The 27247-nt window shown below is 46.4% G+C and overlaps 1 protein-coding gene across 2 annotated transcripts in view; it reads left to right on the top strand.

The window, feature by feature from the left end:
* GRIN2A (glutamate ionotropic receptor NMDA type subunit 2A) overlaps positions 1-27247 on the top strand; it is a 221617-nt gene that overhangs the window by 138940 nt on the left and 55430 nt on the right. For both annotated transcript variants that reach the window (XM_081889073.1, XM_081889072.1), the window contains exon 5: positions 24059-24173. In XM_081889073.1, the coding sequence (XP_081745199.1) occupies positions 24059-24173 (115 nt within the window). The remainder of the gene's footprint in view (positions 1-24058; positions 24174-27247) is intronic.

Below are 27247 nucleotides of genomic sequence, written 5' to 3'. Positions count from 1 at the left end.
CCTTGAAAACGATTCTTCACATAAGTTGTGACAGTGTAAGGCAGGTTCACACAATTGTTGGGTTGATTGTTTGGCAAAGTTGTTGCGGGGGGCACCTCTGAAAAAACACACAATTGACCCTACCTCTTCTCGTGACTGATAATAATAATAATAATAAAAATAATAATACTTTATTTATACCCTGCCCATCTGGCTGGGTTTCCCAAGCCACTCTGGGCAGCTTCCAACAAATTATTAAAAATACATTAAAACACCAGTCATTCAAAACTTCCCTAAACAGGGCTGCCTTTAGATGTCTCCTAAACACCAGATAGTTATTTCCTTAACATCTGATGGGAGGACGTTCCACAAGGTGGGCGCCACCACCGAGAAGGCCCTCTGCCTGGTTCCCTGTAACTTTGCTTCTCGCAGTGAGGGAACCGCCAGAAGGGCCTCAGCGCTGGACCTCAGTGTCTGGGCAGAACAATGGGAGTGGAGACACTCCTTCACACAAATTACTCTTCAAAAGCAGAGATTTGGGACATATCCAGTGTTAGGGCAAAGTCTTACCCTTTGCCTAGCCACACACTGAGACCACGGCTACACCTGAACTTAGGCATCATAGTGACCTCCACATTAAAGCCTTTGGGGGGGGGGAACTGTGTTGGTAGTCCAAAGACTGCATCTACCAGTAAGAACACTTTCCCACCAGTTCCTTTCTCCTCTCTCAAGACGCCACATCAGGCTTTGTCTCCTCTTCCTACTTTCCTCCCCTGGATTCTATGACTCTGTCTGAGGCTTATAAAATATCAGGAGGAACCTGGATGATTGCATCCCCTTATCATAAGGTTTCCAGACATCCCCGTTTCCCGGGGACAGTCCCCGGATTTAGAAATCAGATGACAAAATCCATCTATTTAGTAGGAAATTGAAAAGTGTCCCCAGATTCATTGAAAAAAATCTGGTAAGCTTCCCTTATCAGCTGCATCCTTATTTACCTGCAGCCCCTCCTGCCTGATTACTGGCCAATCTATCTGGTATGTTATTCCTGAATGGTTGGAATCACTCAAGGAAAAATTAAATACAGCAGAGAGGGAAACATGGGATAGACTGGTGACTGGGACCGGCAGCCGAGACCACATAACACTGGTCCTGAAAGACCAACATTGGCTCCCAGTACATTTCCGAGCACAATTCAAAGTGTTGGTGCTGATTTGAAAGCCCTAAATGGCCTCGGCCCAGTAGACCTGAAGGAGCGCCTCCACAATGAGGTCCAGTGCCGAGGCCCTTCTGGCAGTTCCCTCACTGTGAGAAGCGAAGTTACAGGGAACCAGGCAGAGGGCCTTCTTGGTAGTCTTGAGAGAGACAGAGGCCAACATCAACAACAAAATTTCTCCTGAGACCCCAGAGAAATAAATTATGAAAACCTGTATTCTCGTACATACACCACAACTTATAGCAGTGCACATCTGTAGAACACATTCTTTTTATGTGACCCACAAGTTAATTATAAACCTTTGGAACTGGTCTTTGATATTCAGAAGAATTTGCAAATGAAATGAAGCTCCTCCATTCTCTCACAAAGATTTCTTTATGCTTTATTCCTTTTGCCAGTCTTCATTTGTGAGTCAATTTCCCCCCGCAAGGGCAATACATCATACTCTCTTGTACCAAACATTCGAGTTCGCAACTTTTAAGTCCTTCTGGAATGTGGCTATCGCCATACATGCAGCTATTAAGAGAAATCCAATTAGTAGTTTATCCACCAAGTCCTGATTCTCATTTAAATACAGATTCAGTTACACAAGCTCTGGAGACTTTGTGACATGCTGGTGTGTGATTTTACTCATCTCATTAAATGCTTGTTCCCCAAAATTTACCACCTGGGGGCATGCTACCACAAGTGCCTATAGCTGCCTCTGTCCCCACACCCTCGCCAGCGCATAGATGACATTATGTTTATGCATATATGAAAGCTGCCTATTCCAGAAGCTGCAGTGAGTCATAGCTATCAACCGTCCCTTATTTGGCGGGAAAGTCCCTTATCCCAGCGCCGTGTCCCGCTGCTGTCCCTTATTGATGATGTCCCTTAAATTTCCCGGGTTTCAAAGGAAGCAGCTCCTCTCCCTCCCTCCCTCCCTGCCGGCCAGGGAAGAGGGAGGCTCCAACTGTGTTGCTTGGCTGCATTGCTCACCCAATAAGGAGTCTAAGAACGACTGGGGGGTGGAGCTTGCATGCCTTGTGCCGATCAAATCGGCCGCGTTGCCTGGGGACTCACCTTTGCTCAGCGCTTCCCAGCGGAGAGGTGATGGTGGTTTTCCTTGCTGCATCCCCTTTGCCGGGTTGCTGCGCTGTGAGAACCACCGCTTGAGGCTTTGTTTGGCTGCTGGCTGGGCTTTCTGCCTTTGGCTTGGAGGGGCTCAGAAGTTGAACATACCTGTGCTTGGAAAATCCCTTATTTTGGCTGCTGATCCCTTATTTTTGAGGCTGCTGGTCCCTTATTTTCAAATCTGTAAGTTGACAGCTATGGAGTGAGTGTAGAAGGAAGCAGCTAAGCTGCTCATGGGGACAGGTTACTGGCAACATGTTGCTTTTTTGCTCAGAGAGCTTCCAATTTGTTACCGGTCCGGGTTCAAAAATTATTTATTATTACATAAATGCTGTAAAATGTTATACCCGATTTCTTTCCCTATTTGTATAATAACAATAAATGCACTATATAACCACAAATAAGTTACATTTACATAGACTTTCAGTTCCTGTAGAAGCATATCCATAAATATTCACCTAATCAAAAAACCACAATATCCTACGCTCCCCAGTATAACATAGATCATCATATCGCTACGATACATTTGGTTCTTCCTATTATTAAACACCTTAATCTATGCTCCTGGATCATAACTTATTTTAAGATGTTTGGCTTCCCCCAAACTATGAATATTGGTTTGCTGAATCCTGTTCTTTGCTGTTCCAACAGGAGAAGAGCAAACTTAATTTCTCAATGCACTCGTTTTCTCATTGCTAGATGAAGCCAGAGGAGCTGGCTTGTAAAATTTTTATTTCCCTTTGAGAAATAAAACATTGCACCTTAAGATTCCACCATCACCGTCTCATGAAATAGGCTTCTCCTTCTGGATAAAGTTGGAATAAGGCAGTGCCAGTTTGGAAGAAAAATGAATAACTCTCGCCATCCTTCCTAATGACACTCATTCAAACACATCCAGTGGTTTCACAGGATGAAGCTAGGAAATGGACTCTGTGGAGAAACTCTCACCCTTTGCTAAAGGCGTCTGAGTATGCCTCTGTTTCCACAGGCCTTGCATTACTGATTGCGCCCAAGATAGCGTTGATACGGACCACATTTCATTAATGACTTTAATCCCTTGCACCTTAAATAATTTGGTTGAGCTGGGACCGAGATCTTAATTAGAGCAACTCTCATTTCACGCATGGCTGCCTTTCGATGGGCTTACCTGCCGGAGTCGGCTCACAACGCCACTTGCAAATATTTTGCTTCCTTTTTGCTTTGCTTTTTTTAAAAAAACCCAAACTATAATGCTTAAACAGGTTGATATTGCATATTCCGGAAGCACTGGGACAGATCAGGGGGTCTGAGATCGGCACATGTGGAACCCTCCTGCCTCTCCCCTGCCCCCATGCTAGTAGCTGGCAGAGCCAGAGGGAAAAGTAGGTGTGGCCATTTCACACAGCAGAAGCCAGAGAGTTCTATATACCGTATTTTTCACTCCATAAGACGCACCTAGTTTTTAGAGGAGGAAAACAAGAAAAAAAATATTCTGAACGAAACAGTGGATGTATGATTTTTGCGGTTCATGCTGTGGCCACAGACATGTGATCTGATGGTGAATTTGGGGAGACCCAATGCAAAAATCCTGAGGATCCATGGGCTTTTAACTCCCCCCTCCCAGGCAGCCTCCTAGCCTCCCTTATCTCTCTCCTGATCCCACCAACCAGCTGTTTCCTTTCAACACTCCCTTCCCTCTTGTTTGCCTTAGTGTTTTTTCCTTAGCTGGAGCAGTTTTTTGTTCCTCTTTTTCTTCTAATGCCTCTCCTTATTGCTTTAGTCTTCCTGTTTCCCCCCTTTGCAAGTTTGCTGTCTTCACCTCCCCCTTCTCAGGCAGCCTCCTTTATTGCTAGCATCCCTTATCTCCCTCCCGACTGCTTGCTGATCAGCGGCTTTGTTTCAACACCCACTCCTCTCTTCCAAAAAAAAAAGCATGATCTGCTTTTTGCCCCTGGGCAATTCGGGTCGAGGGACCACACATTCGCTCCATAAGACGCACAGACATTTCCCCTTACTTTTTAGGAAGAAAAAATGCGTCTTATGGAGGCAAGCAAGAAGCATTACAGAGCAGGGACATGTTCCAGGCAAGCGAGAGCGCGCAGGAAAGGTGTGGAGTGCTGATGATGAGGAGACCCCTGAGGGCCGTTTTGAGAGGTCTAGAGGGCCACATATACCCAGCCCCTGTTTTCAAGGCAATGCCACGAGGCGTAAATCAACAGTGACATTATGACGCCCTGTTTGCATACACACCATCCTTCCGGACCTCCTCATTAAAAAGCTGACTGACATGAACCTTTCTTCTACCATCTGCGACTGGATTAAAGACTTTCTGATAGATCGGACACAAACAGCGAGGATTGGACATATAACATCTAATTCCTTGAAAATCAGCACTGGCACACCACAGGGATCTGTCCTAAGTCCCTACCTGTATTCATTGTATACATACGATTGTGTATCATCTGACCCGTCTACTGCAGTTATTAAGTTTGCAGATGACACCACCATAATGGGTTTAATAACAGGTGGAGACGAATCAGCGTATAGAGGGGAGGTCCAAAAAATGTCTACATGGTGCCTAAGGTACAACTTGCACCTTAATATCAGCAAGACAAAGGAGATGGTGTTGGACTTTTGGAGGAAGAGAGGAGAACTAGCCCCACTGTACATCACGGAGGGCTGTGTGGAGAGAGTCTCTTCCTTTCAATTCTTAGGAGTTTATCTCAGCGAAGACCTTACTTGGAAAATAAATACAACCCAGGTGGTTAAGAAAGCCCAAAAGAGACTCTGTCTCCTCAGAGTATTGTGAAAGAACGATGTCAATCAACATTTGATGATCTCTTTCTACCAGTCAACAATAGAAAGTGTCCTTTCATCACGGTATGGTACGCTGGTTTGACAGCAACTGATAGGAAGTGCCTACAGAGGGTGGTGAATACAGCGCAATATATTATGGGCTGTCCCGTGAATCCACTGGATGAAATAGTGGAAGAAGGTTGCCTCAGGAGAGTGAGGAAAATTCTCAGGGATGATTCACACCCTGGCCAGCAATTTCTTGATCTCCTGCCCTCAGGCAGAAGATATAGAAGCATGATTAGTTGTGCCAACAGGGTAAAGAACAGCTTCTATCCGTGGGCTGTTAGGCTGCTGAATGAAAAGATAGCAACAGGGCAACTGACTTTCGGGTTTGGTGGGTGTGCGTCAGTAAACGAGGGGAATCAAGACTAAGAGAGCTGAGTGGGGGGTGCTCATGTAATCTCACTGTATACAAGTTGTACAAGTGACAAAGTATTTCAATACTGGTGTTACACACAACCCAACCCAATCTCCAAAACGTGAGAGACTCCGGGGATCCCAGCATCTACCGAGGGTCTGGTTCCTTGGAAGGAAGGTCAGTGGAGATGTCTTTAGGATGTATGGTTTTATTTATACACATATCTACATCCTGAGCATAGGGTACAGGGGCTCACAGCATCAATACCTGAACAGATCTTGCTCCCCCATTAGGTCTCCCATGAAGGCTTGAGCCCAGGCCAGGGCACGGCGTGGCCCTGTGTCCCCAGCTTACAGCACCAGTCCATCTCTTTCTCACAATCTTCTCCTATACAAAAGGTCCCCTTAGCTTATTGTTCTACACCCTAGAATAATGTGGCACCCAACCACGTTAGCTGGGGAAAGGTCCACTCATTTGTCTCTATGGCAACCTTTTTGAAGATGATAAATCACAACACTTAGCCAAAGTCATTACCTTAACAAAGGAACTGGTTGGCCTGGCTTAGCAACCTTTTCAACTACATTCTAAGCAAACTTGGAAAGGACCCAGACTGATTCCCCCAAACTAATAACACTATAGTCATACCTCAGGTTACAGATGCTTCAGTTTGCATTTTTTTGGGTTACGGACCCGTCAAAACCTTGAAGTATCGGAACAGGTTACTTCCAGGTTTTGGGGTTGTGCATGCGCAGAAGCGCTAAATCACACTTTGCGCATGCGCAGAAGTGCCGAATCGCAACCCGCACGTGTGCAGATGCGCTGCTGCGGTGAACGGTGCTGGTTGCGAACGTGCACAGATCACGTTCGCAACCCGAGCGTCCACTGTACTCTCCAATAGCTCCATACTACATTCACAGGGCCAGCCCCACCATGATCCAGAGTGAGGCATCTGCCACAGGCAGTGGATACTGGAGGATGGAAGCAGCCTCCCTGGCTGCTCCCGTTCTTCTGAGCTGGCAGTCCCTAAGGGTGAAGGCAGTTCAAAGATGGAGTTGAGTCTTTATTAGCAAAAACACGATCTCCATAGACTTGGTTGTGTGTCAGGCCTAATGAGCAGAGCACCTCATTCCCGGTAATCTTCCTCGATGAAAATCAGCTCTCAGACAAGGCGGAGAGGAGCTTATCACTGCAGAACACACCCATGACTCTTCACCAGCCTGATCCATCTCTGCTTCTGGGCCAGAGGTATAGCATTGGTGGGGCGAGGGAGAGCCATTTCCCAGGGTGCATTTTTCCCCAGGGCGCATTTTGCTCCTTGCGCTGCCTCTGCCAGCCTCCCGCTGCTTTGCGAGTCCGATCCCACATCCCAGTTAAAGTGCTCATTTTAACATCCTTAAAATATCAGCAACATCCCTTCTTCTCTTTCTGTGGTTCATTTTGTATATCTTATATCCCTGCATATTTTACAAAAACTGTACCATTCTGCATTCCATTATTCCACCCATCAAAACTTATTTACACTGTTGGATTTATTTTAATGCTGCCAGCCTTTTCAGCTGTACACAGTTATTTCCCATATATTCAAGAAATGTTTTCCAATCTTCTCTAAATGTATGTTCTTCTTGTTCTTTTATTCTATATCTTAAGTCTGCAAGCTGTGCATATTCTGTCAACTTAAGTTGCCATACTTTGACTGGGATCTTGCTCGTTTTCCATTTTGGGGGCTAGCAAAACACGGACCACAGTAGTGGCATACATAAATAACCCTTTTTGACACTTGGAAATTTCAGTCTGAATTATCCCCCAAAGAAAGAACTCTGGGTTTTTTGGGGGGAAAGTACTTTTAAACATTTTTTAAATTAATTATGGGGGGAAAATGGATCATTTCCCAATACCCTTTTACCCTTTTACAAGTCCAGTTTCTGCCCCTGATTCTGAACTTCTCTCTGCCATAGAGTCTCTGCGCTCACTAAGCCCTGTCACCTCTCCAGCTTCCAACACCTCCTCTTCCTAGTCTTTGCATGTTCAGACTCAGATATCTCCCCCCTAAATAAATTCACATTTGACTCAAATTTTAGTTTTGGTTTTGGGCAGAATTTAGGCCACAACTTTATTGATTACAGAAAGTGAGTGGTTGCATAGGGTCTGGTTCGACTAGCTCCCTGCACCCTTGCAGGCAGCGCTGACCCAGGGTTCCAGCATAGGTCAGCCAAGGGTGAACACCTGGGTAGGCAAAAAGCCGGGCACAGACTATGTCCACCACCCAGATGCCCCCCTGGACTCAGGCACAGGCACAACCCCCTCTCGGGGGTTGACTAAACCAGTTGAGTCCCTGGATTCCTTTAACGGAATACCCTTCATATAGGGATGGCGAGAGCGTTCCCCCATTCCTATCACCTGAACCAGAGCCTATCCGCAACCTTACAAGTTGTGATGATTTGCTATGCGGCAGGCGAAACCCAAATGGCAACAGCCCATCAGCCAAGTGGGGGAAATTCCTGCCGTGCCCCTGTCCCAATGACAGACAACACACGACGGCATAGCAAGGTCAAGCACACAGCCCTAAAAATAGGGAGAGGTGGGTGGTTGTTCTGAATGCACAAGCTGAAAGAGGAAGATGTGGGTCACGTACATGGGTATATCTGTTTGGACTGTGCCCCATTGGCCAGATTAAACCCAACATCAAAGGACCTACCAATCGGGTGTTGTGGCTAGCCAATCTTACCCACCCATAACACAGGAGGTCAGTCTCCAGGTCTCACCACAACACGTGCCCTCTTTTAGGGAGGACACGATTTCCTCTCTTTTCCCTCTGACCACTCATTGTTGTCTCACCACCACTCCCTGGGCTCTGAGCCTTCTTCCCTTGGTAGTTCCCCAGCTGGTTCCTTCCACCATTCCTCTGTGTCCAACCAGTCTATGATGTTGGCTTCCTCCAGGTCTAAACAATCCCATGGAGAGACCAATCACTAGCCAGACAGCAGGAGCAGACCAGGATGCGCAGGCCTAGTTTTGAGCACAAAAAGAGCTGGGCCCCAAATCTTCTGCCCTTGGCTGTCATCTGGGGCTGCATGCAGAGTTTACAGTTACTAGAGGTGGCGGCTATTACAAGGTGGCTGTTGATGATTATCCGTTAATGGAGATCTCCGATTACACTTAAAACAACAGCAGCAACAACAGTTCATCCATCAAAATGCTCGCATAGGCTGCCAACGCAGGAAGCAGACTTAATTGTGTGTGGCTTCTTTCCCCAGCATTGTGTTTTCAAGGCTGCCTTACAAGTTGTTGTTGTTGTTTGTTGTTATTTTGCACTGCAGAAGTCAATACATATGTCAGGGATGGCATAATGAGAGAAGGCATTTCAAAGGCTCCACTTGTGACTATTTAAAAATCTGGATACGAGTGAGTTAAAGGAGCAGTTCGTGTTACAGATTTGTTGACTCAGTGGCTTGTTGTTGTTTAGTCGTTTCTGACTCTTTGTGACCCCTTGGAGCAGAGCACACCAGGCACTCCTGTCTTCCACTGCCTCCCACAGTTTGGTCAGACTCATGCTGGTAGCTTCAAGAACACTGTCCCACCATCTTGTCCTCTGTTGTCCCCTTCTCCTTCTGCCCTCCATCTTTCCCAACATCAGGGTCTTTTCCAGGGAGTCTTCTCTTCTCATGAGGTGGCCAAAGTATTGGAGTCTCAGTTTCAGGATCCGTCCTTCCAGTGACCACTCAGGGCTGATTTCCTTCAGAATGGAGAGGTTTGATAAGGGGCACTCAGTGGCTACTAACCCCAATCACTGTGTTCTACCTCCACTGTCAGAGGCAGTGCACTTGTGAATACTAGCTGCATAAAACCTTGGGAGGGGAGAGCAGTCATGAGCACCCCCTCTAGGGAGGAAGGCTGCGGCTCTGAGGTTTCTTATTTTAGAAAGAAAGGGTGAGTAAGAGGGAGCGCGATCGGAGTTTACAAAAGTATACGTGGCATGGAGGAAACGATAGAGGAATGTTTGCCTCCCCATCTCTCATAACACTAGAACTCAGGGACACCAAGTGGAGCTGAATGTTGGAGAGATAAAAGGAAGCATATATTCGTGCAGTATAGGGACGTGGGCGGCGCTGTGGGTTAAACCACACAGCCTAGGACTTGCCGATCAGAAGGTCAGCGGTTCGAATCCCCACGACGGGGTGAGCTCCCATTGTTCGGTCCCTGCTCCTGCCAACCTAGCAGTTCGAAAGCACGTCAAAGTGCAAGTAGATAAATAGGTACCACTCTGGAGGGAAGGTAAATGGCGTTTCCGTGTGCTGCTCTGGTTCGCCAGAAGCGGTTTTGTCATGCTGGCCACATGACCTGGAAGCTGTACACTGGCTCCCTCGGCCAATAAAACGAGATGAGTGTCGCAACCCCAGAGTCGGTCATGACTGGACCTAATGGTCAGGAGTCCCTTTACCTTTACCTTTATTCGTGCAGTGCAGAGCAAACTTTTGGAGTGCACACCTGCGGAGGCAGTGAGAGCCCTGGACTTGGGTGGCTTTAAAAGAGGACTTGGCAAATTCATGGAAGGAGAAGGCTACCAATGGCTACTGGCCATGATGGCTCTGCTCTGCCTCTGCAGTTGTGGGCAGTAATGCTTTTGAATACAAGTTACTAAGAACCTCAGGAGGGGAGAGCCAGTGTGGTGTAGTGGTTAAGAGCGGTAGTCTCGTAATCTGGGGAACCGGGTTCGCCTCCCCGCTCCTCCACATGAAGCTGCTGGGTGACCTTGGGCTAGTTACACTTCTTTGAAGTTTCTCAGCCCCACTCACCTCACAGAGTGTTTGTTGTGGGGGAGGAAGGGAAAGGAGAATGTTAGCCGCCTTGAGACTCCTTAAGGGGAGTGATAAAGCGGGATATCAAATCCAAACTCTTCTTCTTCTTCTACTTGTGGTCAGGTCCTCCTTGCAGGTTTTCCACAGGCATCTGGTCGGCCACTGTGAGAACAGGATGCTGGATTAATAATAATAATAATAATAAATTTTATTTATATCCCGCGCTCCCCAGCCGAGACCGGGCTCAGGGAGGCTAACACCAAGTACAAAACAATTGATTAAAATACAACTTAAAAACAAGATTAAAATACAACATTAAAATGCAGCCTCATTTCAGTAGAAACTCAAATCAATAAACTTTTTGGGGATGGAAACGTCAAATCTTCACCAAGGCCAACTATCCAAACTGGTCCTACGTGGGCCAGAAAAAAGCCAGGGAAGTCCCCAAATAGGAGTTCCATCACAGAAGGAAAAAGGAAAAAGGAAAGAGGGGGAGGGGATTATATGGGCCACTGGCCTGATCCAGTAGCCTCTTCTTATGTTCTTAATTAAGGGACACTGGGTTAAACCACAGTGCCTAGGACTTGCCGATCAGAAGGTTGGCCGTTCGAATCCCCATGACGGGGTGAGCTCCCGTTGCTCGGTCCCTGCTCCTGCCAACCTAGCAGTTCGAAAGCATGTCAATAGGTACCAGATAAATAGGTACCACTCCGGTGGGAAGGTAAATGGCATTTCCATGAGCTGCTCTGGTTTGCCAGAAGCGGCTTAGTCATGCTGGCCACATGACCCAGAAGCTCCCTTGGCCAGAGGAGCACCGCAACCCCAGAGTCAGCCACGAATGGACCTAATGGTCAGTGGTCCCTTTACCTTTTACCTATGTTCTTAATTACTCTAAGCCCCCCCCCCCCCAATGCACAGGCCTATGTGCATGATAGGAAGGTCATAGCTCTGCAGTGGAGCATCTTCAGAAGGTCTGCAGTTCAGTCCCTGGCATCTCCAGAGGTGCTGGTTTTGTGGCCGCTCCAAGTAGACAACATGGAGCAGAACTAAATGGAGCATAAAATGATGCGTTGTTGTTTTTTGTTCATTTATTTAATTTCTACGTTGCCCTTCATCTGAGGATCACAACGTGGTTTGCAATATAAAAACACAAAAATGCATACCATAGTAACATGGTGTAGAGAAAGTAGACAGTTTTTCTCTAATATCATACTAAAGCCCAGAGTTGTTCAATGAAGCTGAATTTTGCATGATTCAGTTCATCCAGAAAGGGCATCATTTTTCTATGTGATTTAGCAGACAGCTCATATAAAAACTGCGGACAGTCGGAGCTATCTTAGGCCATGTTCACACCATATATTTAAAGTGCTGTGGTGCCACTTTAAACAGCCACAGCTTCCCTTAAAGAACTCTGGAAGCTGTTAAGGGTGCTGAGAATTGTTAGGAACCCCCCTATTCCTCTCACAGAGCTCCAGTTCCAAGAGCACCACGCAAAGAGGGATTGGCTGTGAAACTGCTCTGGTCTCCCTATTCAGCTCTCATTTCATCAACACTGCCCAGTCATGATCAGTGCCCATGGGGACTGGTAGGGCGGAAGGCAGGGAGCCCCACAGTAGGTGGCGCCAGAGAGCCAACAGCAGACACAGCCAACTCATTTTGGTTCTGTCTCCACCGTCCTCCCTGCTGAGTTTTACAAGGGCAACACTGAGGCTAAGGAAGTGGAGGAGGAAGCCGACAGCGAGGCTTGGACTGGGTGTAAGTAAGATGGAAGACAAGCGGGGAAGGACTGAGGGCAGACTGTGGTTGGTGGAGCAGTGCCCCGTTTGCCCAAATAGAGAAGACTCCACTGTTCCTCTCCAGCCCTGCACCACTCCCTTCTTGACTGCTTTTCCTGGGCTGACATGTTTCTTGCCTCCTGATTGCTTGATTGCCTGGGACTCATTTTGGACTCACAGCTGTGCATGGAGGCGCAGGTCAATTCTGTGTCCAGAGCAGTTATCTACCAGCTCCATCTGGTACACAGGCTGAGACCCTACCTGCCTGCAGACAGTCTCACCAGAGTGGTGCATGCTCTGGTTATCTCCTGCTTGGACTACTGCAATGCACTCTATGTGGGGCTACCTTTGAAGGTGACCTGGAAACTGCAACTCATCCAGAATGTGGCAGCTAGACTGGTGACTGGGGGCGGCTGACGAGACCACATAACACTGGTCCTGAAAGACCTACATTGGCTCCCAGTATGTTTCTGGGCAAAATTCAAACTGCTGGTGCTGACCTTTAAAGCCCAGTATACCTGAAGGAGCATCTTCACTCCCATTGTTCAGCCTGGACACTGAGGTCCAGCTCAGAGGCCCTTCTGGCAGTTGCCTAACTGCGAGAAGCGAAGTTACAGGGAACCAGGCAGAGGGCCTTCTCAGTGGTGGCACCCGCCCTGAGGAACACCCTCCTACCAGATGTCAAGGAAATAAACAACTATCTGACTTTTGGAAGACATCTGAAGGCAGCCGTGTTATGGGAAGTTTTTAATGTTAGAAGTTTTATTGTGCTTTTAATATTTTGTTGGGAGCCGCCCAGAGTGGCTGGGGAAACCCAGCCAGTTGGACAGGGTATATTATTATTATTATTATTATTATTATTATTATTATTATTATTATTACTACTACTACTACTACTACTACTACTTGTATGTGTGTAGAATGTAGGAAGTTAAAAGTCCCATCTGTGGGTCCTTCCACTTTTGCCTCTGGTCCCACCAGACCCCAGAAGGTTCTCCCTGAAGCAGGACCAGAAAGATCTCCTACCCTTGTTTTAGCTCAGGCTTCCTCAACCTTGGCCCTCCAGATGTTCTGAGACTACATCTCCCATCATCCCTGACCACTGGTTCTGCTAGCTAGGGATCATGGGAGTTGTAGGCCAAAAACATCTCAAGGACTGAGTTTGAGGAAGCCTGTTTTAGCTCATCAGAAGATGTAATGGCAATGCCTGCATCTGTTTGAATAGTATGTTTGCAAACTGGGTCAAAAGTCTCAGACCGTTTCTGGTCTCCCTGCTTCGGAGAAAAGTTTCCACATTTCCACGTTGACGTGCACAGAGTGGGTTGTTCTGTTTGCTTTCAACATAGGCTCTTGATGGTCTGCAAACAGCCACTTGTTTCTCCTTTGCTTTCGATTCAGCGTTCCTGCTAATCATTTTTATTGTATTACCGTAACTGGCCACAAGGTGTCTCCATTGCTTTTCTGAATCGCCGTTGAAATCGCACACGTTTTTAATAATCCCATTAAGAGTTTATATGGAAAAGTTTCTTTTCAACGATTGGACCTGGTTCTCTGACATCCTTCTCCAGGGCAGACTCTGGTTCGTTTGGTGTCAAATCCAAATGTTAACATGGGGGAACAAAGCAATAGGAAGTTCAGAGGGTTGTAAGAAGCAGCCTTCTATCGAGTCCGTTCAGCTAGATCGGTATTGTCAACGCTAAGCAGGATGGAAACGTCAAGTGCTGCTATATTACAACTCCCATAATCCCTGACTGTTGGGCCATTCTGGCTGGGACTGATGGGAGCTGGACTCCAACAACATCTGGAGGGCCACAGATTCTATGTCCCTGGCCTAGGTAAAGAACCCCTGACCATTAGGTCCAGTCGTGGCCGACTCTGGGGTGGCGGCGCTCATCTCACTTTATTGGCCGAGGGAGCCGGCGTACAGCTTCCGGGTCATGTGGCCAGCATGACTAAGCCACTTCTGGCGAACCAGAGCAGGGCACGAAAATGCCGTTTACCTTCCCTGTTTATCTACTTGCACTTTGACATGCTTTTGAACTGCTAGGTTGGCAGCAGCAGGCACCGAACAACAGGAGCTCGTCCCATCGCGGGGATTTGAACCACTGACCTTCTGATCGGCAAGCCCTAGGCCACCCATGTCCCTGTCCCTGGCCTACACAGTGGGAATTCCTGGTTGCAAATGGCAGACAAGCCAAACTTTACCTGGAGATGCCAAGAATTGTGTCTGGGGCCTTCTCTATAACAGGAAATGCTCTGCCACTGAGCTTTGCCCCTAATTGCAGAGGTTGAAGCTGGGATCTGCTGCAGGTCATTTTAGGATGTGAAACTTAATTTTTGCAAATTTATTCATTGAGGGGTCTTATTCTGGGGTGTGTGGAATTCAAATCTGCTATTATTTTTGTGACTAGACAGCATGTAACTTGGTAAGTCTTAGACCCTCCTAGCGTGCCTATTTTCCAAGGACAGTCCCGGATTTACAGAAGCCGGCCCAGTTTCTGATCTGATTCCAGAATCTCTCTATTTCCATCAGTTAAATGTTGGAGGGTATGGTAGGATGTCCCTGTTTTCTTTGGAGAAATGTTGCAGGCTATGGAGTTATGCGATCCCTGAGCTACCGGTAAATATCTGTACAACCTTTAGAAGACATCTGAAGTACTGAAAAGTACTGAAAAGGCCCTGGCCCTAGTTGAGACCACTCTAACCACCTTGTGGCTCGGGATCTCCAAAGTGTTGTTATTTGTGGACCTTAAGGTCCTCCGTGAGGCATACCAGGAGAGGCGGCCCCGTAGGTACGAGGGTCCTAGTTGCTGAGATCATGAGCGAAAGAGTGCTATTGTGCTTACATCATCCTTGCTGGTTTCTTGGAAGCATCCAGCTGGCAATTGTGAGAACAGGATGCTGAAATCTGGGCACCACAGTTCAAGAAGGACACTGACAAACTGGAACGTGTCCAGAGGAGGGCAACCAAAATGGTCAAAGGCCTGGAAATGATGCCTTATGAGGAACGGCTAAGGGAGCTGGGCATGTTTAGCCTGGAGAAGAGGAGGTTAAGGGGTGATATGATAGCTATGTTCAAATATATAAAAGGATGTGACATAGAGGAGGGAGAAAGATTGTTTTCTGCTGCTCCAGAGAAGCGGACACGGAGCAATGGATCCAAACTACAAGAAAGAAGATTCCACCTCAACATTAGGAAGAACTTCCTGACAGTAAGAGCTGTTCGACAGTGGAATTTGCTGCCAAGGAGTGTGGTGGAGTCTCCTTCTTTGGAGGTCTTTAAGCAGAGGCTTGACAACCATATGTCAGGAGTGCTCTGATGGTGTTTCCTGCTTGGCAGGGGGTTGGACTCGATCACCCTTGTGGTCTCTTCCAACTCTATGATTCTATGAAATAGATGGGAAGATGGAATGGTTGGTGGATTAAGAGAAGGACCAAGGCTCACCTGTAGAGCATCTGCTTTGCACGCAGAAGGTCCCAGTTTCAATTCCCAGTATCTCCAGGTAGTACTGGAAGAGACAATTAACTGAAATCCTGGCAGGCCACTGCCAGTCTGTGCAGGCAATATTGAGCCAGATGACCCAGTAGTCTGACCCACTAAAGCATCTTTCAATGTTCCTTTGGTTTTGATTTGATCTGGGAAAGCAATTCTTTCATTAAAATAAATAAATGCATAATCAGTTACAGAGTTCTTCCTGGTGCCACTGAGGCTGCTACTCATACAGCTGCGAAATAAAGTTACGGGGATATAGGCCTTTGGTTAACTAGATGTTATATTCAAACTTTTTGCAGTTCTCGCCGTTTTATTGTCCTGTTACATCTGATTATGGTCTTCCAGTCCATTTTATCTTTAAATCTATTGACAGAAAGAGGAACACACTGACTGCTTTGAGATTTCAGCCCATGCCCATAGCATATTTAGAGGTGAGATTTGCTAGAATGCCTGCAAATTGTCATTGATGCATTTGTGGGCAGAGAGGGGTTGGAATATATTGTTCCCTACGTATTGTAGTGTTGCCTGTATCATTCCTCTAGGGATAGGGATTTTTTCCCTCCGCCTTTAAGAGGTTCTTGAGACAGTTTCTTTCTTTCTTTTCACAGTAGGGAGGGAATCTGTTACTTCTTGGTTGATAGAGATAAATATATCCCAGGTACTCTTTCTGTGCTTGCCTTAGCAGCACACAGATCAAGCAAAACCGTTTCACGCAGAATGGGGTGCAACACTCTGGAAATTCTCTCTGCTAAAATGTATCTTTCTGCTTGACTATGGGGAAAACCCTAGGGGGAACAGCTGGAACAGATCTATGGATGAGCCATAGGCACCAACTCCTAGGGGCTAAGGCAGTTTGGGGACCCCAATGCTTTTTCTTTCTTTCTTTTTCGAAATTTTGTTCATTTGGTTTTTCATAATGTTAATGCATAACATATATAACCATTATATGGTTTTGAATTATGGTGCTGGAGGAGACTCTTGAGAGTCCCATGGACTGCAAGAAGATCCAACCTATCCATTCTGAAGGAAATCAGCCCTGAGTGGTCACTGGAAGGACAGATCTTGAAGCTGAGGCTCCAACACTTTGGCCACCTCATGAGAAGAGAAGACTCCCTGGAAAAGACCCTGGTGCTGGGAAAGATGGAGGGCACAAGGAGAAGGGGACAGCAGAGGATGAGATGGTGGGACAGTGTTCTCGAAGCTACCAGCATGAGTTTGACCATACTGCGGGAGGCAGTGGAAGACAGGAGTGCCTGGCGTGCTCTGGTCCATGGGGCCATGGAGAGTCGGACACGACTAAATGACTAAACAACAACAACAACAACAACCATTAAAAAATAAAAATAAAACAAAAGGTTCCTCAAACCTTTGGACCTCCCTCCTTCCCTCCCTGGGTTCCAAGTCAATCTTTCATTTCTGGATCTTTTACTGTAATCTGTCTAATAAGCATCCATAGTTTCCAAAGTTTGTGTTACTTTACAAGTGTCATTGTATTCCTGCTAATGAGCTCATCTGTTTACGGTGGTCTCTCAAATATATTATAAAGTTATTCCATTCTTTCACAAATATTTGGTCTTCCTGATTTCTCATCTTTCCCATCATTCTTGTCATTTCGGCATAATCCATCAACTTACTCTGCGGTTCTTCTTTGGTTGGTACTTTATCTTCTTTCCATCCATGGGCTAAGAACATCCGTGCTGCTGTTGTAGTATACATAAACAGTCTTTTCTTTTCTTTTGGTAGTTCTGCACCTATGATTCCTGACAAAAAAACTTCTGTTTTTTTTAAAAAAAACAAGTTATCTTAAACTTTTTTTTTAATTCATTATATATCATTTCCCAATGCTTTTTAAAAATCTTTATTGCATTTTTTTTACAAAAACAAATCAGTTGAACATTGCATCCAGATACCTAAAAATACAAAGAAAAGAAAGAAGTAGAAATATAAAAAGAAAATAAATAGAAAAGAGGGGGAAATGCAAAAAAGAATTTGTCAAGTACACAAAATTGTTCAAAGGATACAAACACTAATTTAAATATTCTATACACCAGGTTCTCAGAAAGAAATGCATTTTCCTTTCTTTCTTTCTTTCTTTCTTTCTTTCTTTCTTTCTTTCTTTCTTTCTTTCTTTCTTTCTTTCTTTCTTTCTTGTCACTTTCTTTCTGCTCTGGAAAACTACCGGTAGTTTGAATCTCTGCTATATTAGTTTGACTTCCCTCTATCTCTTTGCGGCTTCAACACTTCTCTTAAGTAACAGGTATTTTGTATTCATTTATTTACAATCCATTCCCCCCATTATATCTGCAACAGATATAATGTATAATGACATCATTCCCCAATGCTTTTCTCTTAGTGGGACAGGTCCTCCCAATGTTCAGAGGGTGGAGGAGGGGGAACATGGAGCCGGGCGCGAAATGGCTTTGGTACCTGGTCGCTCCTCCTCCTGCCACATGGGGGAGGGAAGCAGCCCCCAGTCAGTGGTCCAACAGGAGGAGGAAGAGGATGCCAATACTGGAGCAAAGTCGGTGTGGCTTAGTAGCCAAAAACTCCTCCTGCTGCTGCTGCCGCCACTGGCGGGGGTGGGGGGATGGTTTCCCCAGTCTTTCCTTTCCACCGGCCCCTGGGGCTGTGCTGCCACCCCCCTCCGGCTCCTTGCAGCATTACAGGCATAATGTCAGGATGTTGTGTTGGGTGCCCACAATCTTTTTCAGAAGTTGGCGCTTCTGGGCTGAGCCGTCTGATTCCTGGCTCCGTTGCTGTGAAGTCCCTAAACTGACTCAGCTGTTATAAAGGAGGGAAAAAAAACTGCTCCTTTTCACTTATGGCATAGCCAAGAGCCCATATGGAGTCCATAAGTGGGTTCCCTATCGGTAGGAGAAAATAACAGAGGCCAACCAGAGTATATTGAGAAGCAAAGCGGCTAGTAAGCTTGATCTTTATTAACTGTTGCAAGAGGGTCCTCACTCGCCACACGCAGGAGGGAGGATAGAACTCAGAACAATGGTGCGCAAGCCCTTATATAGAATTTTGAAATTGCCCACACTGTAGCCCAAGACAACCTGCCAAAAACATCATACATACATCACAGAAGGAGGAGGTCTACAGCAGAAATCCTGCCTGCCAGGATACCTGATAATGGTCACTGATTGCATTACCTGGTCAATCTGGCCATTCTTTTGTGATGGTTAATACTTTAGTTCAGGCACAGGCAAACTCGACCCTCCAGATGTTTGGGACTACAATTCCCATCATCCCTGACCACTGGTCCTGTTAGCCAGGGATGATGGAAGTTGTAGTCCCAAAACATCTGGAGGGCCGAGTTTGCCTATGCCTGCTTTCATTCTTGAATCCAGGTCACAGGCTCACTCTATTCATACACAAATGCAGCCTTAAGACAGGATTTGCAAGCAAAAAGACAGTGGGAAGGCTTTCCCCATTTGCCTCCCTTACTGCAGAGGAATATTTGAGGTCATTGGGAGAGTCAAAATGGCTTCAGGGTTGCTCTCCCATACTATTTCCGACACATGGTTCATATATTTAGATACGTGTGCATTTATGAATATTTATTCTGTATTTGAGACCTTAGAATTTTTATAACACTGCTGAAGATGTGTGCCCGTGAAAATCCCAAACCATTCGTCTCAGCCATGTGACCTGGAATCCTGTCACAGACCACTATTTTAACGGCTTGTTTCCCTCCCCTGCCAGGCTTAGGCAGAGTGGAAATAGCAGAACGAGGTCTAGATCCATTTTAACTTTACACCAGCCTGGTTTATGTCAGCTTCTCGTACACAGGATTGCTCCTAAAGTCTGCATTTTTGTGTGATAACTAATAGCTCTTTCACTGACTGACTGATGGCATTGTGGTTCAGAAGTTTTGTTCTAAAGCGCCTCTGCCAATGACTATTTTTTTTAAAAAAAATATTGTGATCTCTCGTGGGCTGGTTGAAGCTCTCCGGGAAGAGAGAAACAATGTGCGTTTCTGAGGTATGCTGAGAAAGCAGCTGGAAAGGGAAATGTGTGTGGAGGCCAGGGAAAGAACTGTGTGTGAAAGGATGTGCTATTTGCCATCTTTTGGATCAGCCAAAAAACCCACCAAACTGAACCTGGTGAAGCGAAGAACAGTGTGTGTTGAGTATAGCTGAATGCAAGATGTTGGAGGCTGCAGAAGGGGAAAGCAGACTCTCTGAGTGTCCCTATTTTCCAGGCTCAGCCTCAGATTTACAGAAGCAGTCCCAGTTTCTGATTTGATCCCAGAATATCCCACTTTTCCTTAGGACATCCTGATTTTCATCAGAGAAATGTTGAAGGATATAGTGTTATGTGACTCCTGAGCCAAGGGCTATACTCAACTATACAACCTTTGAAAGGCATCTGAAGGCAGCCCTGTATAGGGAATTCTTAAATGTTTAATGTTTTAGTATGTTTTCATATATGTTGGAAGCCTCCCAGAGTGACTGGGACAAGCCAGTCAGGTGGCTGGAGTATAAATAATAGAATTATTATGATGGAATAGGACACCCCTATTTTCATCAGATAAATGTTGGAAGGTATGGGAGACTGCTCTTGTGCTTGTGTCCTATTTGTGGGTTTCCAACAGATTCATAGGATCATAGAATTGTAGAGTTGGAAGACACCCTGGGGGATTGGCTGCTGTGAGATGTAAGGGTAAAAGGTAAAGGACCCCTGGACGGTTAAGTCCAGCCAAAGGCGACTATGGGGTTGTGGCGCTCATCTTGCTTTCAGTCCGAGGGAGCTGGCATTTGCCCACAGACAGTTTTCCAGGTCATGTGGCCAGCATGACTAAACCACTTCTGGAGCAACGGCACACCATGACAGAAATCAGAGCGCACAGAAACGCCGTTTACCTTCCGGCTGCAGCAGTACCTATTTATCTACTTGCACTGGCGTGCTTTCTAACTGCTAGGTTGGCAGGAGCTGGGACAGAGCAATGGGAGCTCACCCCATCATGAGGATTCGAACCGCCGACCTTCTGATCAGCAAGCCCAAGAGGCTCAGTGGTTTAGACCACAGCACCACCTGCTCCCCTGCTGCTGAGAGAACAGGATGCTAGACTAGATGGGCCAGTGGTCTGATCCAGCAGAGCTCTTCTTACGATGGGTGGATTGAGTGCTGAATGAGAAGGTTGAGGAAGCTCCATCCAGCTAGGTGACTACACATATAAGCCTAGGATGATGTCAGCAGCTTCCAGGACCCCTCTTCATTGTGAGATTTTGTGGAAGTTTTGTTGGGCACCTGGGTGAGAGCTGAGATGAAGAGCCAAGAGGCTGAGAGGGGATGTACGCCTGCTTGCAGACTTCCCATAGAGGAATCTGGTGGACCACTGTGAAAACAGGATGCTGGACTAGATGGGATCTTCTCTTGTTCTCATAATCATAATCCAGAAGGGGGGGGGGGAGCTGTTTGGTTTAAATGTTCAGAAACAGCATTCTAGAAATCTCCCACCAGTGTCGAAGACTTAGAACCAACACTACATTATTTGATAACATCTGTAAAGATTTATTTTGGGTACAGTGTGCTGTTTCTGCCGATCAAAAACCAGCAAATCCATTTTCCCAGTTGCTACAGAGCTAGGCAAAACATGATTGGAACAATCTATTACTAGCATAAAACCGAACATGGGCTTAATAGCTTTCCAGGCTTGAGAAATTGCTCTCCTGCTCTTTGGTAATGGGCAAGGTTCTTTTGTTTTTTGCTGGCCTCATTCATACGTGCAAGTTGATGCTCCCAAGAACCAACGACTTATGCATATGCCTGAGCCAGACCATAATGACATAGGGATGTGCATTATTTTAAAGTTGCTGCGTTTTGCCTGTTAACAACTCCCAGCACCATTAACAAATGACACTACCCAGGATTCCGTTTTTGTGGGGGTGCGGGGAGCCACGATCATTTAAAGTGGCATGATACTGCTTCAAATGTATAATGCAGATTGGGCCTTGCTTTCTTCCTAGCTAGCCCTGCTATACCCTGCAAGGAGGCTGTCCGATGGGGGATTTGGTTGATTTTTCAGCTCAGCCTGTGCTTGAACACATTTCCGATTTGCTGCGTAGCTGAACCAAAGCTTTGTTCGCAGGAGGAACGGCTGAATCTCTGGAATCAACAAAGAAGCAGCTTTCCTGTATCATATACCTTGCCAGTGGCGTAGCGTGGGTTGTCAGCACCCGGGGCAAGGCAAGTAATTTGCACCCCCTAACCCGTGGATTTGTGCCCCCTAACCCCCAGATATTGCGGCCGGCCCCCCCTGCACCCCCCATGCTACGCCACTGTACCTTGCAGCATATTTCAAGAAAGGCTCTGGAAAGTGTTATGAATGAGATTTCAAGAAATAATGAAATGAAAGATTGCCTAAAAAAGATATTAGAATAAACTAAAATTAACAGCCCCTTTTTCTCGCTGGTTCAGATCTGTGATCCATGAAACTAATTCCATGAGCCTTAGAAGGGGACTGGGAAGAATTGCTGGGACGGCTGGTGTTCGTTGCAACTGGACTTGTGTGGAAGGCTGGGAGGCCAACAGTAGGTGGCAGCAGAGCTGATCGCAGGCAGAGCTAACTTAGTTCTAGTTTTGGCGCCATCTTCCTGCCTTCTTGAGTTCTGCAAGGGCAACACTGAGACCCTGGAGGAGGAAGCTGTCATGCAGTGCTGCCTCCTGGAGGCTGTAAGGGAGAAGGCAAACAGGTGGGGTCTGGCTGAGTGAAGTTGGTGGGGCAGTGCCTCATTGGCTAATGGGCTGTTTCCTTATTATCTCTCACTGTTTCCATATTATCATATGGAACATATTATTCCATATGTTGGAGGGTATGTATTAGCCACCTGTACAACTTTCGTAATTGCTCCTCCACCCGCTTTTGCCTCTGTCATTTCCCACCACTGACATTTCACCCCCCAAGAACATCACATGCAAAGACCTCCTGGAGCAGCAAAAAGGTTTCCCAGTCTTGTTGTCAGGAGACCTATGTGGAGCTGTAGTTAAAGGCAGTTTGGAAACAGCAACTGGTCCAAAATGCACACACTGGAGCGTTCAGTGCAGCCACACAACTGGATTGAGCCATGTGGAGCTTTAGGCATCTTCATTCGTTGTGTATCTGTTTGCAAGTGTGATACAAGTCCCAGTGCTATTGGCCTGAACAATCAAGGATGAGGATATATTCTGAATCACCACCTCCCCTATGAACCAGCCCTGGTCTCCACAGTCATGTCTCTGCCTGTCTCTGCATCCCATCACCACTAGAGATATATTGTTTGGGTACCAGAGGCAGAGACTTTTTGGTGGTGAGACAAAACTGTGGAAGAATCCATCTAGCGTGCCCTCTCTCTTTCTCTCTCTGCTTGGTATTTGAAACTCCCTTGTTCAATGTTTAGTGGCCCGAAGCCTTCTGAAATTGCCTCTACTCTGCTGTTGTTACAGTTATAGGCGTTGAATTGTGTTCTTTCGCATTTTGCTTCAAAAACTTTGAATGAGCGATGCCTTTGACATTTGTAAGCTGTGCTGGGGTTTATGGAAAAGCCAGCTCAAGATCTAAACAGGTAATAAATTCTCATCAGATCCCACTGGGTAAACAAGCGCAACTGCAGCATAAGCTAACGGATGCTTGGCGCAAATGAATAAAGCCCGTCTTTTTACTGTCACAACCATTTCTCCCTTTCTGTATCGCGGTATCACACTCCCAGTGGCACTTAGCTGCAAAATCACAGATGCAGGTTTTTTATCAGAATCATTATTGTGTGCTTTAGGTGTGTTATTATCTGCAACAGGCTTCGTTTACCATCACGACCCCTTTTCGAAAGCACAGGCATCTCTCTCTTCAGGGCAGAACACAGATTGAAATCCTGGATGTGTGCCGCATGGACTGCTAAATTAATCGTGCATCGTCTTGCACATCTGCTCACTGCTGTACTTTTCCTTGCAGGTCCAGCGATAAATGATATTTTCAATCTGGCCACAATTTGGCCACTCCTTTTCTGAAGGTCCCACAGATATTGGAAAGGGGTGAGGGGATGATCTTCTCGAATATGCTCTCTGTCCAATACACTCCGCTGCCCTGGCTAGTGCAGGGACTTTGCAGCAGCCCAGCAGAAGCAGTGGATGCTCTCCAGACCATTCATACTGGCTCATCTCTCATAGTCTAACTTATTATGTGGCGGGATAAGAAATGGCCCGCGCTTTGCAGAATTGGGCACATCTGCATAATGGCTTGGCCGTCACTTCAAAGGAACAGCCTCTTGGTCCCTTTAGCCCTGCAGGCTTTGACTGCAAAACCACACTTACAGAGGAATTAAGCGCCGCCGATCTTAATGGGACTAATTCCCCAGCGCGTACATGGCGGATTTGGTTTCAGCCCCCCAAAAAGAGCAAAGAGAGGATTTATGGTGCATGTTTCGTCGGAGCTAATCCAATGACTGAATTAGCTTGCTCATTAACCGTTGGACAGCTCATTAATTTCCCTTTGAACGTTTCCTTTCTCTCTAGGTTTATGATGAATGTGACCTGGGAAGGCAGGGATTTATCCTTCACCGAAGATGGCTACCAGGCGCACCCCAGACTGGTGGTCATTGTGCTAAATCAAACCCGGTCGTGGGAGAAGGTAAGGCCTTGGGGCTCACGAAAGAGAAGCAGAAACAATTACTCGGTTCCATTTCTTAAAATAGCTTTTGAATTTCATGCACGGAGCACAGAGCATGCACTATTTGCTTTGTGCCTTGCCGTTGCCTTCTGCATATTGGCGTCTTTCCCTGCTCTTGGTATTTTCCAATGCATAGGAATGTAAGACAAGCCCTGATGGATCATTCCAATGGCCCACCTGACAGTGGAGGTAGAACATAGGCTTCATGGCTAGCATATTCATAAAACTACAGAAAGAAGGTATTTCTTGGTGCAACTGGCTATGTGGCTAGGGAGGGGACCCTAGCTCAGTGGTGGAGTAGAAACCCCCCACCTCCAGTTAAATGGACCATGTAGCAGGAAAAGACCCCTGGCTGACACCCTGGAGGTACAAAGCTGAGCCTACCATTAGGCAGATGCTAAGAGGGAGGCACAGGAAGCGGGTGGCACTGTGGGTTAAACCACAGAGCCTAGGACTTGCCGATCAGCAGTTCAAATGCCCATGACGTGGTGAGCTCCTATTGCTCGGTCCCTGCTCCTGTCCACCTAGCAGTTCGAAAGCACGTCAAAGTGCAAGTAGATAAATAGGTACAGCTCCGGCGGGAAGGTAAACAGTGTTTCCGTGAGTTGCTCTGGTTTGCCAGAAGCGGCTTAGTCATGCTAGCCATGTGACCCGGAAGCTGTATGCCGACTTCCTCGGCCAGTAAAGCGAGATGAGCACCACAACCCCAGAGTCGGCCACGACGGGACCTAACGGTCAGGGGTCCCTTTACCTTTAAGAGGGAGGTACAGAGGAGACAGAAGACATCGGAAGGCAGTCCTCTGTCGGGAAGTTTTTAATGTTTGATGTTTTATTGTGTTTCGATATATGCTGTAAGCTGCCCAGAGTGGCTAGGGAAACCCAGCCAGATGGGTGGGGTATAAATATTATTATTATTATTATTATTATTATTATTATTATTATTATTATTATTACTACTACTACTACTACTACTACTACTACTACTATTGGGTTTGCAGTGGAGAATTGTCCTTTTGCGTCAGTGGAGCACCACAGTGATCAGCCAGCACTCACCTCATTGCCTTCTTACTTGCAACCAGTTTAATGGGTGGCACTGTCTGGCAGATAGGGCTGGAGACAGCAGAAGAACAATTGCAAATGTTACCTTTGTAATGTCAGCTGTGTTTCTGCACACATTCGCATGCCATCCAGACAAGGAAGAGGCATTCTCAGAGTTACAACATACACTCCATGCAAACCGCAGAATGTGACGACACCCTACATTTCTATGCATATAGGAAGACATGTAAGATGTAGCTGGCCCCTTCGTCTTCCTCTCTCTCCAAAAAAAGAGAAGAAAGGTAGCCCTGGGATTTGATTTGAGGATGGTTCCAAACGACACGGAAAGGCTTGGATTTTAACTCAATTTAGCTCTCAATTAATTCACTGTTGCAGCGCGGCAGTCCCATCTGTAAAAAGCTGGCGTCCTTATTAATCTCATCTGTAACTAAACGTGGAGAGAGAGAGAGAGAGAGAGAGAGAGAGAGAGAGAGAGATGAAGCAGAGTGTTGCTGGTCACATTCAATCATTTCTATATACCATTTACTGTATAATTCTTTGCCAGAGTCACATGCTCCCAAAAACCTTTTACCGTGCTGCTCAAGGGCCATTTTAACTTTGAGAGAATGGTGCGATTCTCCATATGGGCAGCAATTAAAGCTGCCGTGCATTAATTCATGGTAATCATGATTCTTGGTGCATAATAGCAGTTATGTTTAAGAATGCTGGAGAGAGAGAAAGGAAAGAAACGGATGATCGTCAAGGGCACACAGTTGCTTACGGTGCCCATTAGACGAGCGCGGGGAAATGTGCAGCAAGTTGAACAAAGACTGAGCCAAAATAACAAGGGGGAGCAAAGGACCCGGACGGATTTGTTGGGCCGGCCCTGACAATAGGCATCAGGGGGCTGTGGCCGATATCCCCTGCAGTCAGCTTGGCAGCTAGAAAAGGTGAAGCAAATGGCAAATGGATTGAGAGCTCGAACTTCTGTGAAAGGCAAACCAAAATTGGGAGTAGCTCTCAGATGTTGTTGGACTACATATCCCATCATCCCTTGATCACTAGCCATGCTGACCAAGGCTGATGGGAGCCGGAGTTCAAGAACATCTGGAGAGCATTGTGTTGTCTACCCTGGGGCTAAACATTTGGGTATGTCTTAGTTTGGGCATGGGGTGGTGGTAGACACAAGATAGTGAGGAGATTTCATCCCTCCCATATCCAAGAATCTCCTGATGAGTCTGCTGATTCTCCAGAGAGGAGGGGCGGTGTTCTGCTCTCTACTTATTCTGCTCCAGCACCACATCAAAGAGTCAGTCAGTGTGTCGGAGAGAGAGAGACTGAGTGTTAGAGATCGTGTGTATAGATAAGGTTGCTGCTAAGAGCAGCTGCAGACACTCAGTGCAGTTCAGCATTCATTTTCATTTAGACCTCATTTAGCTCTGTATATAGCTGTATAATAGTTGTAGATAGAATAAAGAAGATATTCTACAGAGCTGCTCTCCGAGTTGTTTATGCTCTGCTATACTCTGCTGTGCGACGACTGTCTTCTTGTGGAAGTGAATCCGGTGCTCACAACTCTAAGCTGTGAGTCCACAGCACTTTGACCTGTTCCTGTCCAGAAGGTGGTCTCTGGAAGTGCTACCCAGCTCGCCTAGCCCAGTCGGGGCTGAAGTGTATGAGTCCAGTTGGTGACACTGGCTCAAGGGCGATGCTGACAGATAGGGGTTTATAAAAATTAGGCACGGTGGAGAAGGGGTCTGAGACCATTTCTTTGTAAGGTTAGATCTCCAGTGAGATTGCATAAGAGAATGAGCAAAAATAACATCTTCCCCTCAAGGCACTACAGTTCCCAGAGTTCCCTGGGGAAAGGGATTGATTGTTAAACTGTTCTGGGAATTAAAGCTCCTTGAGGGGGATAGGGGGGTCTCCTACCAACTCTCAGCACCCCTAACAAACTTCAGCTCCCAGAATTCTTTGGGGGAAGCCATGACTTGTTT

Source organism: Podarcis melisellensis (assembly GCF_964234715.1).
Source record: "Podarcis melisellensis genome assembly, chromosome: 14".
NCBI lineage: Eukaryota > Metazoa > Chordata > Lepidosauria > Squamata > Lacertidae > Podarcis > Podarcis melisellensis.
Note: the sequence above shows the minus strand (reverse complement) of the source record. Positions and strands in the feature narration are given on the sequence as shown.